Raw genomic sequence first — 13,845 nt, 5'->3', positions numbered from 1 at the left:
AACCACCAGTCATCTGGAGACAGCTACCAATATAGATAAGAAATATCAACTTTTTGCAAAACAGAATTCTCTCTTCTCTACCACTCATTCTGGAAACAGCATTCCATTACAGCAATCCCTGAAACCTTTGGAAACAAGAGCAGAGTGTCCCTGTGTAGCATTGCTGACAGACTCTCCAGTGAGTCACCTCTCTGGTCTCAGTTATTCATTAGGTGCCGTTTAGGAAAGCTTTCCCCACAGGACCCTCCCCAGGGAGGCAGAGATGCCCTGTGGAACATTGCAGTGGCAGGGAAGCAGAACAGCCATGTGGAGCACAGGTCAGCCTTGGCTGTGCTCAGTGGAGCAGGAGCTGTGTCATGGGGACAGCGTGGCCAAGGATGAAACAGCAAAAGGGATGGTTCAAGTCTACATGGCAGGGCACAGGGACAAAGGGGACAGTGATTCAGGACCCCCATACACACATTATCTTCCAAAGACATCAGCTGAGAGGTAAGATATGACTCAAATACCAATTGAGGCAGATATAAAAACTTTTAAAATGTGTCTGTGAGCTTTGTCAGCTGGACACAAAAGAACTATGGATCTGTGCTAAGGAAGGCTTAGCACAGCTTTGGATATGTGTGTCACACATGACTGTAAAACTGGAAAATAAATGACTAATGATGCTGTGAGACTCACTGCCCTGAGCACAAATCTGACTAAAGGATATTTGTAAGATTTCTGCCAACTATTTATTATAAGACTGCACATCTGAAAAAGGAGGCCTCAGAAGAGTCTAAGCAGTAACAGCACACAGGCAGTACAGTCACTAATCACCATAAATGCAGAAGACATTACACAGGAAGGGAGTCATGAGAGGAAGATTCAACCTACCCAAAGTAGGAATCCTAAATTAAAGTCCTAGAGCAAAAAGTGGAAGTTCCAATATGTATAAATACACTAAGTAGAAGTGGGTAAAGTAAAACATTAGAGGATATCTGCAACAGGCTGCATTTGAGGAGTGCCCCATGCTGAAATGCACATTATTGCCTGTTTGTGTCCCCCCAATATCATCTGAGCAAGGCACATGCCAGCAGCTAACATGGAATTTTGTCCCTTTGTCAGATGCACATCATGTTGTTTCAACTTTGTATAACTTAACAGAAAAAGGAAATTAATTCTTAGCATCAAAGGGACAGTCTCATTTGTGCTCTAGCAACAACTCATCTGCTGGAGAACCTCAACTGAAGAACAAATCCCTCCATGAACTCTCAGCACAAACCAACAGCAAAGGCAAGGTCATGATGAGGCCTGGGAGAGGCAGGAGAAATGGAATGGTGCTCTACACTACATTTCAAACATTAGCTAGAGGATCCAGGAATATGCTTTGCATATAAAATATTTTCTACTAAATATGACTGCTTGCATCAACCAAGCCCTTTATGATTTCTTCATCCTCTCCTTGAACTGAAGTGTAAATGCCAAGTGATAACTAAGCCATTTACCAACTGAATACATTCAATATTCTCTTAATTGTGAAATAACTGAAGTTAAAGCCTGAGAATTTTGTCTTAGAAGAAATAGACATCAATCCAGCTATGGAGGTTACAAAACAGCTTCAAAACAATCTTATTTTTCATTGCAGACCCGGAAATAAATACACTGATATTTTGTCTGGAAATGCCAGACAAAACTGTGCATGATGAAGTTTTTTCTCTACTAGCAAAGAAAAATCATCTACTAAATACTTGGCTGGTCAAGCCTGGTGTGCCACTGCAGAATTGTTAAGTTTTCACCCCATTTCAAAATCATGGAATAGTTCAGTTCCTTCCAATAATGATTAAGTTACGATGTGCTCCAGTTGCCATCACCTGGAGAGAGGACAGCTCTTCCCTATTTCATGTCAAAGTCCTGAAGTTCACTGTCCAAGCCCCATCTAAGATTCCTAACAGAGAACTCTAAGTTTCTCACTTGTACTAAAAACTGAGCAGGTTATGATGATGGGAATCCTGTTTGAAATTGTTTTCTCGGCCCCCTGTCCCCCTAGCAGAAGACAGAGTTAATGAAGTACACGGGTTCTGCAAGGAGCACCATCCTGTTTACTTGAGCTGGACATAACCGTTGGTTGAAATATTTAATCCAACAATCCTAAACTTTGTACCACAGCTGGAATATGTGTAATTAACTCAAAAACCTCTGAAGTAAATTTTAACTTCAGTAACATGGGGCTGGTTCACTGACACTGCTGCTGTATAATGTGAGCATTTGGTTCCCTTGGCAGGCACCAGCTCGTTCATAGGAGATGGCTGCCTTCTTCTCCAACCTGGTGAGTACCTGCTCACACCAACTCAGGCCTCTGCCTTACCAAAGACTAAGATAAAATAGCACTAGAGATTCAGGTTCTTTAGATTTTAAATGCCTTTGTTACAGAAAGCATCCTTCCTTTCTGTGTTTAAACATCACAAAGAGCAATGGGGCTTGGGGCATGAAGGTCCTGTTGCATTGTCTTTTCTATGAAACACGAAATGAAATGAAATGAAATGAAATGAAATGAAATGAAATGAAATGAAATGAAATGAAAATCCAGCAACAGCTCTGGCTCTTCCACCACTGACTGTGATGCTTTACTTTGTCTTCTAAATTACTGATAACAATAATAAATATGAAGCACTCTGATTACATCCTAAATAATGAATGTAGTAATGGTACAGCAATAGGCTAAGAAATCATGACACGAACTTTTAAATAAATTACTTTCTTAATTTCATCAAAAGATAATTAATATAATCCATCAAGAGTTTCCATAATCTTCAAAAGGGAAGAAGTGATATGTATCATCATGCATTATGGTTTGGTGTACATTGGTTGCTGTTGGTTGCAGACAGGAAAATGATTCCCTCTTCCCCCAGGCCAGGATTGACACCTTTATCCAGCCAAGCTGTTGGATATTGCAGGCACACAGTGGGAGTTGTACTGTCAGGAAAACCTTTTCAAACTCCTTTTCTTTCTTGCAAGCAGAGTGATGGATTCTCACCCTCACACCCATGTTGTTTGCTCTGGTGCTGTGGCTGATGGTCATGCTCTGGCAGCAGATTAGAGGGATTTTGAAAAATGTTTAAATTCAAAAGTGGACGAAGAGAAAGGACCAGTGTGGCTACAAAGTCTCTGGCCTTGCACCAAACTAGAGCAGTGAGAAGCTGATGGAGCATTTTATTTTTGTGTTGCAGGTTCAGTTCCGGGGACTGCTTCAAATGATCTTAGTGCTGGGAATTGGTGGTAGTTTCCCATATGGATTCCACATTTCTGTCATCAACTATCCTTCTGTGGTAAGTAACCATCTCTGAAAACACAAAGGTGAGAGCCTGAGCCGTCTGTTCTCCCACAAATCCCAAATTTACTGAGCATTCAGCTGATATGTCTAGGCCTTTTCTTTGGCTAACAGTAACATCACATGAGTAAAGAACTTTCCCTCCTTTAATGAATTGGATAGCATTTTCTGTTTTACATAAGTTCTTGCCATGTAGTGTACAAGCCTCCAAAGGAGGGCACAAAATCAGTCTCAGCATGCTTGCCAGGAAGCTTCCTGATTGATACAGACTTGAAGAATTTGCAGTGTGATCTCAATGAACTTGTTTTACTAAAAAAGTCTCAAAATAAGTCTCATATTAAAACCACAGGCTTGATCTGAACTACAATAGCCAAATGTGAAGGGATCTTATACCCATTATCCAGGCAAATCTTGTTTTATTTTTCAGCACATCAGGAAGTTTATTAATGAAACCTGGATAGATCGACATGGCTCTCCCCTCCATCCTGAGACAATCATGCTGCTCTGGTCCTTCATTGTGTCTGTTTATGGGATAGGAGGATTCCTGGGAAGCCTCTGCTGTGGCTACCTGACTACAAAATACAGGAAGTAAGTGTTTCTTGTAACAGCTCAGCAGTCAGAAAGTACAGGGAAATGCCAAGGTGGACAAATAAGTCCCTTCTTTTTAGTTGAAGTAGCCCTGTTGAAGACAATTGATTTCATTTCCTGGCACATCCACTGTGTTTCCAAGTAGCCTTCTGACTTATTTCTGTGCCCTCCCCAGGGAGCTGTGTTCTCTAAGGGCTGCAGTCATCATCACATCCCCAGATCACTGCCTCTGGCACTAGTGGCATAGGATCACATTCTCTTCAGGGTCCCTGATCACTCTCATAAGATCTCCAAGCTTTACAGACTCCAATAAAAGAGCTGTGTGTCTTGTGTTGTAACACATTACATGCAGTTACTCAAACATCTGGAAAACATCCTTATGTGACAAAGAAGAGTCACATTTCCATTTAAATACACTCATTTTAGGATGGTGATACTACACTAAATATTCAGATCTACTCTAGTGAAAATATGGAGAGAGGAGGAAAAAAAATCGCTTGTAATTTCACTGTAAAGATATAATCAGCACCAAAACAAAACTCCAAGAGACAAGTCTGTTCTTGGCAATCCATTTTACTGAAAGTCAGTTCCAAACGATCTTTGCCACTGGACGAAGGAAGGATTCCTCACCAGTCAGGTCTGTTCTCGGTGCCTTGTGTGTAACACCACTAATTTCATTTGCAGAGAAATTGGCAAACAGATCTTCTTGGTGTGACCCACTTAAAGATCTGCTCCACAACACACTGATCCAGGGGCCCCTCATTTGGGTCTCAACAAACCATCTTAGCCTGCCTGCAATTGTGTTCTTTACTAACAGGTAAGTGCCCCCAAGAAATTTCTTGTGGGACACTGCCTCATCCCACACGCTGAGAGTCTCCCAAGACTGGAAACAAGCTCATGCACCTCTCCCATGGGTTATTTAACACCTGGTAGCTGAATTATAGCATAAGCACAGAGTCTCTGTGACCCTTAATGTAGGCAAGGGGGCTCTTGTCTAACAAGTGTGACAGTAAAACATCTGAGTGCAAAAGACTTTGAGCCTGAGAGAGCAGGGTGGGAACACACCAGCCTGGATTCTCACTGAGTGACTTTTGAAATGAAATATGCCTCTAAAAACTCTGTCTGCCATCCCAGAGCACCCATTTAGCCAAGAGTGTCTTTAGTATGAACCATTCTAGAATGGGACCTGTGGACTCAGACTATACCTGGGGAACAACCTGACATATTATGAAGACTTACAGCCATTTAAAAATCTAGGTGACAAACTGAGCCAGTCCTTCAATCTTTTTCCCTACTTGTACTGTGGAAATGCTGACAAAGGGTTCCAACTGTTTAAATTCTAACCTAAGATTTTAGTAATTCAAATCTAGAAGATCCTAAAATGTTAAGGAACCATTTTGACTATCCAGAATTGGAATTATTTCATCCATTCCTCAATAGAGTAGGAATGGTTGTACCATGCTTCCTGTCACAGCAGGAGTAGTCAAAAGAGTACAAGAGGTTCTCATTTCACACTAAATTCTCAAGGTCTTTTTTTTTCCCCAGGAAAAAGTGTCAAATGTTCACCAACCTGATCATGTTGGTAGCTGCACTTTTCATGGCCCTCAGTAAAACAGCCAAATCCTTCGAGATGATTCTGGTTGGGCGCTTTCTCTATGGCATTGGTTCAGGTATGTCACCATGGCCTGCAAGGCCTGCAGGCTCCTGGCTTGCTGTCCTGGGAGTCTCTACAGCCAGCCTTGAAGAATGGTTTTCAAAGCAAATACACTGTGGACACACACATTTAGAGAGCTGGGGAATCACAGCTTGGAAATTCTCTCCAGGCCTGGATTTCTCCTGACTCTCAGCTCCATTCCCAGGCTGACAAGCTGACTGCAGCTTCAGTTAGGGAGGAGTCTCCCAGGGTGATAACACGGTGACAAACAGAGTGGAATTCATCATAAAGATTAACACCTGGTGTCTTTCCCGTGGGACACATCCTGAGGTGCTGTCCCAAGGATGTTTTTCCCAATTGTCCAGTGAACTCCTGTCCTGTCCTGGCTGCACTGACACACTTTAAATCCGGGCTGTCTGTACAATAAATTGGCCTTTTTTCCCCAAAGAGCTCCGTGTGTGTTGCTGCCCTTTCTCTCTCTTTGCAGTGCAGTGACCACAATACACCAGGCACTCAATAACAGTGAAAGGTACAATCTCTTCTGCAAGAAATTGTAATCTAAATACCAGAGTGAATGGAAACAATAGAAGAGAAGATGGTCAAAAAGCCAAGCTTTTTGAAATCTTTTAACTCTTATTTCTCCTCTTTTATGTTCAAGGTTTTTCTCTCAATATACATCCTCAGTACGTAGGAGAGATTTCACCCAAGAAGTTGCGTGGATTTACCAACTCCACTGTTGCCGTTTTTCTGACCCTGGGAAAACTCACAGGACAGGTGGTTGGACTACGGTAAATTCTTCAATTTTTCTATCAGGTTACACGAAAAATAGAAATGTTTCTATAACTTCACCCTCTCACCTAGTCAGTGACTGAGAAACACTCTCCTCCTCCCCAAAACATGCCAGAAGAAAAAATATTGATCCTATTTGAGGGAAATACAGTTTTAAATATAGAAGGCAGAAAATAATTTACTCATAATCTGATTTCTTCTTATTTCCACATTCTTTCTGCTAGGAGACTTTCCCTTCAAAATTGAATATGCTTACATGAAAAGTCTTAGCAAAATGTTTTGCTCTTGTGGCCAAGCAGTGGTCAAATGAGTCTCATCAGCTGTCTAGATATTATACTGCATACCAATGGTGTACAGAAAGATTTTCAAAAGATCAGATAATTCCTTTAAAATAAATTGTCAGAAATAAAAAGGGTTAACTCCAATGAACCCTTGAATGGAATCTGAGCAATCTTTATCACTCAGAAAAATTTCCTGAACATTCATTCCATTATTTCAGCATAATTTTGTTTCACATACACTTTCCAGGGAGATTTTAGGAAGCGAAGCTTTGTGGCCATGGTTGTTAGCATCTAGTGGACTTTCAGCATTGGTTCAACTGGTTACCCTCCCATTTTTCCCTGATTCACCATCCTACCTCCTGATACAGAAGGGTAATGAGGAAGCCTGCAGGAAAGGTAGAGTGTCTGCTTTCCTCACTTACTTCCCTTCACCTGCTGTGTCACAGTGAGAGCCTCTGCAGAAGACGAGGCAGGGCAGAGCTGTGCTGCTCAGTGCAGTGCCATGGAGCACAGGAGTTTCACACACAGCAGCTGAGGCACCCATGGCAATGTCTGTGTTCAGCTGGGCCTCACTCAGCCTCGTTCAGCCCATGAAGTCAAAAAACACAGATGTGTATCAGCATGTCTAACATTTCCCACCTTGGTGGGCACTGCTTTATTTCTTTAAAGGAAATGGTTCAGGCAGCTGTCCTTTGTTGTATTATTAAATAAGAAGTGCTCAAATGTTTACTTTGTTTACAGTTAAGTAAACTCCACATTAGAAAGCTGTGCTGTACTCACAAGCAGACAGACAAAATCCCTCAGATTGCTCAGACAGACAAAATCCCTCAGATTGCTCAGCAGACAAAATCCCTCAGATTGCTCAGACAGACAAAATCCCGCAGATTGCTCACTGCCCCTGCAGCAACCAGACGGCAGAAGCAGCACCAGTACCTACTGCAATGGACAGGCAGCCTAAAGAGTTTAATGTAACCACTCCTGATGGAGCCATCCCGGTAGGAGAATTCACTTCCCTCTTTCTCCCTTACAGCCATCAGGAAGCTCTGGGGGGAAGGAGACCACCAGGCAGAAATTGATGACATTATGAAGGAGAAGGGTGCAATGGCGAGCACGAAAACCTTGCGTGTCCTTGAAGTAATAAAGGAGCGATCTTTGCGCTGGCAGCTTTACATTCTGATGACCGTCATGACCACGCTGCAGCTCTGTGGCATCAATGCAGTTGAGTGATCTCTCTGTCCCCAGAACAAGAGCAGGCAGCATTACAAACCTCTCAAAGGCAATGCTATTAAACCAGCTTAGAATTGTATCTCAAATACAACGGTTTTTTTCACAGGTTAATTTCCTCTTTGCATTTTTCAGATATACTTCTATTCTTTTGAAGTATTCCACACAGCCAAGTTTGAAGAATACCTTATCCCATACGTGTCCCTGGGAGTTGGGTTGTGTGAGTGCTTATCCTCTATACTATGTGTAAGTCTTTTCAGATTTGATTTGAAGGAAAAAATTAATGTGACCAACAATTGTGCTTTTCCTTTCTTATAACTGGGCTCAGGGAAATTTTACATAACTTAAGCCTCATATTCCTGCTTTGCAAAACCACAGGCAAATAAGTTTTTTTTTTCCCAAATTATTTGAATGACTGTGTGTCTTTAGACGAATTTTTTTTCTGCAAAATAATAATTTTCTGATGGTCTGGATTGGATGTGTGCACGTAGTGTGGACAACTTGATATATGCCAGCATGCAAGAGAGGGAACTGTCTAATAACACCTTAGGGTTGACTCACAAACACAGCTTAATTAATAATGAATTAGTTTTGAAGAAAATAATCAAATTAATTAGGAACTAAGAGACTGTCAAATAACATCTTAGGATTGACTAACAAACACAGCTTAATTAATAATGAATTAGTTTTGAAGAAAATAATCAAATTAATTAGGAACTAAAAGACTGTCAAATCTCTTTAGAAGACACAGATTTATGGCTATTATTTAGACAAATCTTCTGCACAGAACACATGGAGAGAGGAGGAATTATTTCCTTTGAGAGCTGGGGTTTGTGATCCATGTTTTCTGCTTTCCAGAGCACCCTTATAGACCGCTTTGGGAGGAAGGTGCTGCTCTGGGGTGGATACTTGCTGATGTGTTCTGTGCTGGCACTGCTCACCATGACCCTGTCACTGCAGGTAAAGAGGCAGCACCTTCTGGCCACTTCCCCAGCCCACCTTTCTGCTCCTAACTCCCAGGAGATGTATAAAAACTTCAGCCAGTGGCAGGAAATACAGAGCTCTGCTGCTCTGTTGTGTGTCTAATGGTTTGATATCACTGGTTTCTCACTTTTAGCATCGTTTTTTCTGGATGCATTACTTCAGTGTCATCTTGATCTTTCTGTTCGTTGTCTTCTATGGAATTGGACCATGTGAGTACATCAGTGGTTATACTGGGAGGAAATTTGGTTTTGTATTGGCTGGCAACACAACTGACAGAGGAAGAACAGGCTAGTGCCTTGCTAAAAACTTCTGGAAATTAAGGAGGGAAGGGCAGACACATACAACTGGGAGACAGGAAAAGGATATAGATACCTCAAATTTTATTGCTGATCACATGATCTAAATAATTTAAAACAGTATCATCTTCTCCAGAGGGTGTGAGACAGAAATTTCAAAGCAATTTCGAAATTAATCAGCTAAACACAGAATTCTAGGTATTGCCAGGTATGTTATAATAATCATCTTCAGTAACTCAACAAGTTAAGCTTATGCCTACCAGCATGCTCCAGGTGCCAAGGAGGAGGCTGGTTTTATAAACCACTGCACCAGTAACAACTACCAGAAACTGCACAGATCCACTGATACCAGAAAAAGGATTCCAGTACATACAAGAGGAACCTAAATTAAGTGCTGGATTCCATTTTTGGAATCAAGGTCTTCCACCCTCACAGCAGAGACTCCCTATCCTGCCTGTCTGTCATCTCTGCCACTGCTTTTGGGAGGAGCTTTAGCAGAAGCAAGGAAACAAATAAACCTGCTGTGTGTTTGGCTTTGCTTTTCCAGCTGGGGCCACCATATCTGTGATGGTTGAAATCTTCAGCCAGTCATACAGACCATCAGCCTTTCTGATTGTTGGCTGCATCAACTGGATGGGACTGTTCGTACTTGGGATGATTTTTCCAGTAATTGTTGTAAGTGATTTTCACATGATCCCTCTTTCCAGGCTAATCTAGTTCTGAATGCTGGCAAGGGGCAAAATAATATCAATAAATTGCAATGACATGCAAAGCTTAGCACTCTGTTCAAACACCAAACGTGCTCAGAAATTCCCCAGGCTTGTCAAGGAGCAGCAATAGGACTCAGGTCAAATGTGGCCCGGGGGAACTCCTGGTTTGATACCTGTCCTGGGTTGTGTATTGAGCACACATTTGAATTTGAACTTCTAAGACACAGGCTTGCACTAAAGGGCAGGGAAATAGAAATTAGTTTCTTATTTTCCTTACATTGTCCTGCATTTCTGCTTGCAGGATAACCTTGGACACTTCTGCTTCCTTATCTTTTTGGGAATCCTTGCTTTATCAGCAATTTTCATCTACCTGTATCTTCCTGAGACCAAGGGAAAGTCAATCATGGAAATAAAAGCAGAATTCAACAAGCTGAACTTTGGGAAAAAAGAAACCTCTGTCACTGAAAATAACTTTCCTAAGGAACAGTTGTCTTGCACCAAGCTCTGAATGTTCAGAGAAGAAATTTGCATCTCTTGGAAAAGACAGGAAATAATGTTGCAATAGAACTGAAAAGGAAACATTAAAAACAGACTGCAAGCTCTTCTGTCTCATTTATTTTTCTTTTTTAATACAGATATGAAACTCACTATTCTAGAATTACACTAAGTACCTCGTAAGCTGGCAAATAGCTCAGAGAAGAGTATCAGAAATACAAAAGAACAACTGAAATATTTTAAGAAGATGAACCAAGGTAAAGAATTATTAAGAATGCTCAATGACCAAGAGTCATGAGGCTGGGGAAGCACAGAAGTCTGAAGTATTTGGCTGACAGGCATGCAGAGGAAAAGCTAAATACATGGTTTAGGGTGATCCAAACAGATACAGACTAAAAACTTAACACCTCAGATTCAGAAAACAGTTTCCAGCATGACAACAGAAAAGAGGATTGAAAGTGAAATTTGCTGCACAACAGTGCTGGAGAGGTAATGGAAATTTCAGTGGAAAACATCCTAGTAACTCTAGGCAGAGAGAAGGACCTGCCAAACTGAGATATTCTTGCATGCAAAAGAAGTAAAGTGGCTGCTATAAAATAAAGCAGAGTCTGGAGAGCATCTCTGGTGTCTAAGGAACTGATTTTCAACCTGGTGCATCAGCTTCTGGGAATTACATCAGATGTTTTCACAGAAGAAAGAGTTTGTTTTGGAAATGTTTTTCTTGTTATGTAAGCAAGCTGGGAATAACGACTGATTATTGTACCCAGCAGTAAAAATAGGTTGTGGAGTTCATTGGAAATAGTCTAACTTTTTCCAAGTGACCAATAACAAGTATAGGATGACTTATAACTAAACACGTTGGATCATGCCACCTGCTTTTCTCTAACCACTGAAGAAAAAAATGAATCAATATCTCAAACTACAGGTCCTCTCCTTACAGATGGAGGTGTCACTTGGGTTTGTTTTTAACACTTTGGCTTAGGAAACATACCCTGAAAAGGCTTTTTGTAAACCAGATTTTATTTCTGGGTTTTTTTGGGTTTTCATTATTTTCAGAATTCATACAGGAAACACAATCCACAAACGTGGGCTGTAAATGAACACTGACACAGTAATTTCATCTCCTGACATTTTATTTGCTGACTTTTTACAGCAAGGGTGCTACAGTGAAGGAACTAACTCAAAATCAACATACACCACACAATCATAGGATGGATTGGGCTGGAAGGGGCCCTAAAGATCATCCAGTTCCACCCCCCTGCCATGGGCAGGGATGTCTCCATTTAGATCAGGTTGCTCAGGGCCCAGTCAACCTGACCTTGAACACAGTCAGCTTCAGCAGCTTCATACAGAAGTTTTCACCATTATAAAGTATTTCCTTCAATGACACCATTCAATACAAGCATTTAGTGCAAGCTAGAGAAAGCTCTCCCTCTTTCCTGCTGCCTGGAGAAATTGGAGTGAATAGAAAAGCTCATAACTCAGAAACTACTGGGCATAAAGATACTTTCAACATGGAGAGGTCACCAAACCATTTATTTTATTCCCACCAGCATTTTCAATCTGCTTTCCCCACACATCTGACTGTGAACAGCCCCTAAAAAATGCCATATGATCCCTCTAAATCACTTCTCTCATGTAAGGCTGTTCTAGGCAGCTGTGAGAACTGATCCCAGCCTTGCCACACTCTCCCTTCACTCTGGATAAAAGCTGCTCATGTCAGAAAGCCTGTGGATTTCCAGGAGTTATGACTGTTATGGAACTATTTGCACAACAAAGGAGAAAGTTGAAAACAAACCTTCTGTGAGCATGTAGAGTCCAGTGCTCACCACAGTGGAAAATCAAGACCCTGATTTTAAGGCATCTTTGTCATGACTTAGTCATGGTTCAGGAAAGGTCTGCACAACATGTGTCACTGGGGGTTTTTTGTTATGCTCTATTCCACAGAGAGAGTTTCAGAACTCACAGTTGAATCATTCATCCAATTTTAAAAAATAATTACTAGATTTGCATAAAGAGGTGCATTACAACCTACACTCAGTCTTTAAAACACTTGCTTTTCCACTGGTTTCATGATGGGGCTGTATCCAAATACGAGGTGTCATTTTGGATACTTTGGTTTCCAGAGTGCAAAAGCTGGGCTCCCTCCCAGGCCAGTGCATTGGCTGTCTGTGTTAGCAGCTGCAGATGGCACATTCAGCCTCTCCTGAGACACTCCCACCCCTCTCAGTGCACCTGCTCAAGGTATCACTGACTATTTAGAGGCTCCTGATGTGCTTACTAGCACAGAGGGCTGGGCCAGCTTGTGGGTGAGTTAGAAATAAAGCTGAGAACAAGGTGAGCTGAAAAAAGACCTGCTTGGGATCCAAAGATGCCTAAATTCATTGTTAACACAAATATAAGCAAGGATAAAGTTCCAGAATCTTTTGCAGGGGAGCTCACCCAACAATTATCAAAAGCATTGGACAAACCAGCACAGGTAAGTCCATTTGCTGAAATGTTTTCCTTCTTTAGTCAGCTGTGCCTATGCAATGAGCTGTTTCTGAGTGATAGCCTTGATAAACTGATATAGCTAATGACTCACCAGTATTTGCAGTCTTTTCTCTGGGAGAATATCAAATACTTGCTCACTGTAACACAGTTTTATTGAGGTCCCAAAAGCCTGGAGTAGTAGGATGATATTACATGTAGTTATCAGTGTATGTGAAAACACTGGGTATATGTGGGCACTTGTCCACAGTACCTGTGAATACCTCTTGAGGATCTGTCTGATTGAAAATCAAACCTCACCCTCCACTTCCTTGCTGAGTCCTGTTGAATAAGTGCCTGTTATTTGCCACCAAATTGCCTGTAGCCTAGTGCTTGCAGTTGAAGTAAAAAATTATTTATTCAGCTTGCTTGGACATCTGGCAAAAATATCTGTGTGGCATCCTGCTATTTGTAGTCAAAATACCAGAGTAAAAGCTGTCTGCTGGTTCACTACCAGACTGGAGGGGGTTTACCTGCCAAAATGGCAGTATGCTACTGAGGTGAAGTCCTGAAATACTGGTATTGAGGGTCTTACAAGGATTTATAAAGCCATTATTTTCTTAATTCTGTCTGGTCACTAGTCACTGTATCAGTTGCTTACTGAAGATTGTTGAATATGAAAAACCAAAAGAAAGCTTCTCTTCAGAGCTGTAAACTTCATAACAGGAGCTATAGCTCAGTTGCTGTAGCAGCAGTAACTTCAGTGAATTGGCTATGGATTTGTAGCTCTTTGTTTAAGCACCCTTTCTGCATATTGAGGAGCCCACATTCAGAAAATGTTTCTTTTTTATTTTTTATTTTAGAAGCAATGCTTTTAAGCTGTAGAAAGAATGAAGTTTTGGTGCCTACAGAAAGGGCTCTGAGGGCTCCCCAGCAAACCTTTCTCTATGCACTGGGACACCTGAATACATTGAATTCTTATGTAAAATTGATGTGTTCTATCCCTCTTTTTAAAAAGCCAATTTTTATCAGTCTAGCAAACAAGTCC

General features: G+C 41.3%; 1 protein-coding gene across 1 annotated transcript; it reads left to right on the top strand.

Annotated features, from left to right (window-relative positions):
• Positions 1–3,179: 3,179 nt before the first annotated feature.
• Positions 3,180–10,341, top strand: LOC106864952 (solute carrier family 2, facilitated glucose transporter member 11-like). Its single transcript, XM_014894738.2, has 11 exons — positions 3,180–3,305; positions 3,735–3,895; positions 5,441–5,565; positions 6,208–6,337; positions 6,867–7,015; positions 7,650–7,837; positions 7,979–8,089; positions 8,702–8,803; positions 8,961–9,036; positions 9,671–9,798; positions 10,135–10,341. Exons 1-11 carry the CDS (start codon positions 3,180–3,182, stop codon positions 10,339–10,341), a joined length of 1,503 nt encoding a protein of 500 aa, XP_014750224.2.
• The last annotated feature ends 3,504 nt before the right edge of the window (positions 10,342–13,845 follow it).

Source organism: Sturnus vulgaris, chromosome 19 (assembly GCF_052056855.1).
Source record: "Sturnus vulgaris isolate bStuVul1 chromosome 19, bStuVul1.hap1, whole genome shotgun sequence".
NCBI classification, from domain to species: Eukaryota; Metazoa; Chordata; class Aves; order Passeriformes; family Sturnidae; genus Sturnus; species Sturnus vulgaris.
This window is presented reverse-complemented; position numbering and strand designations above follow the sequence as displayed.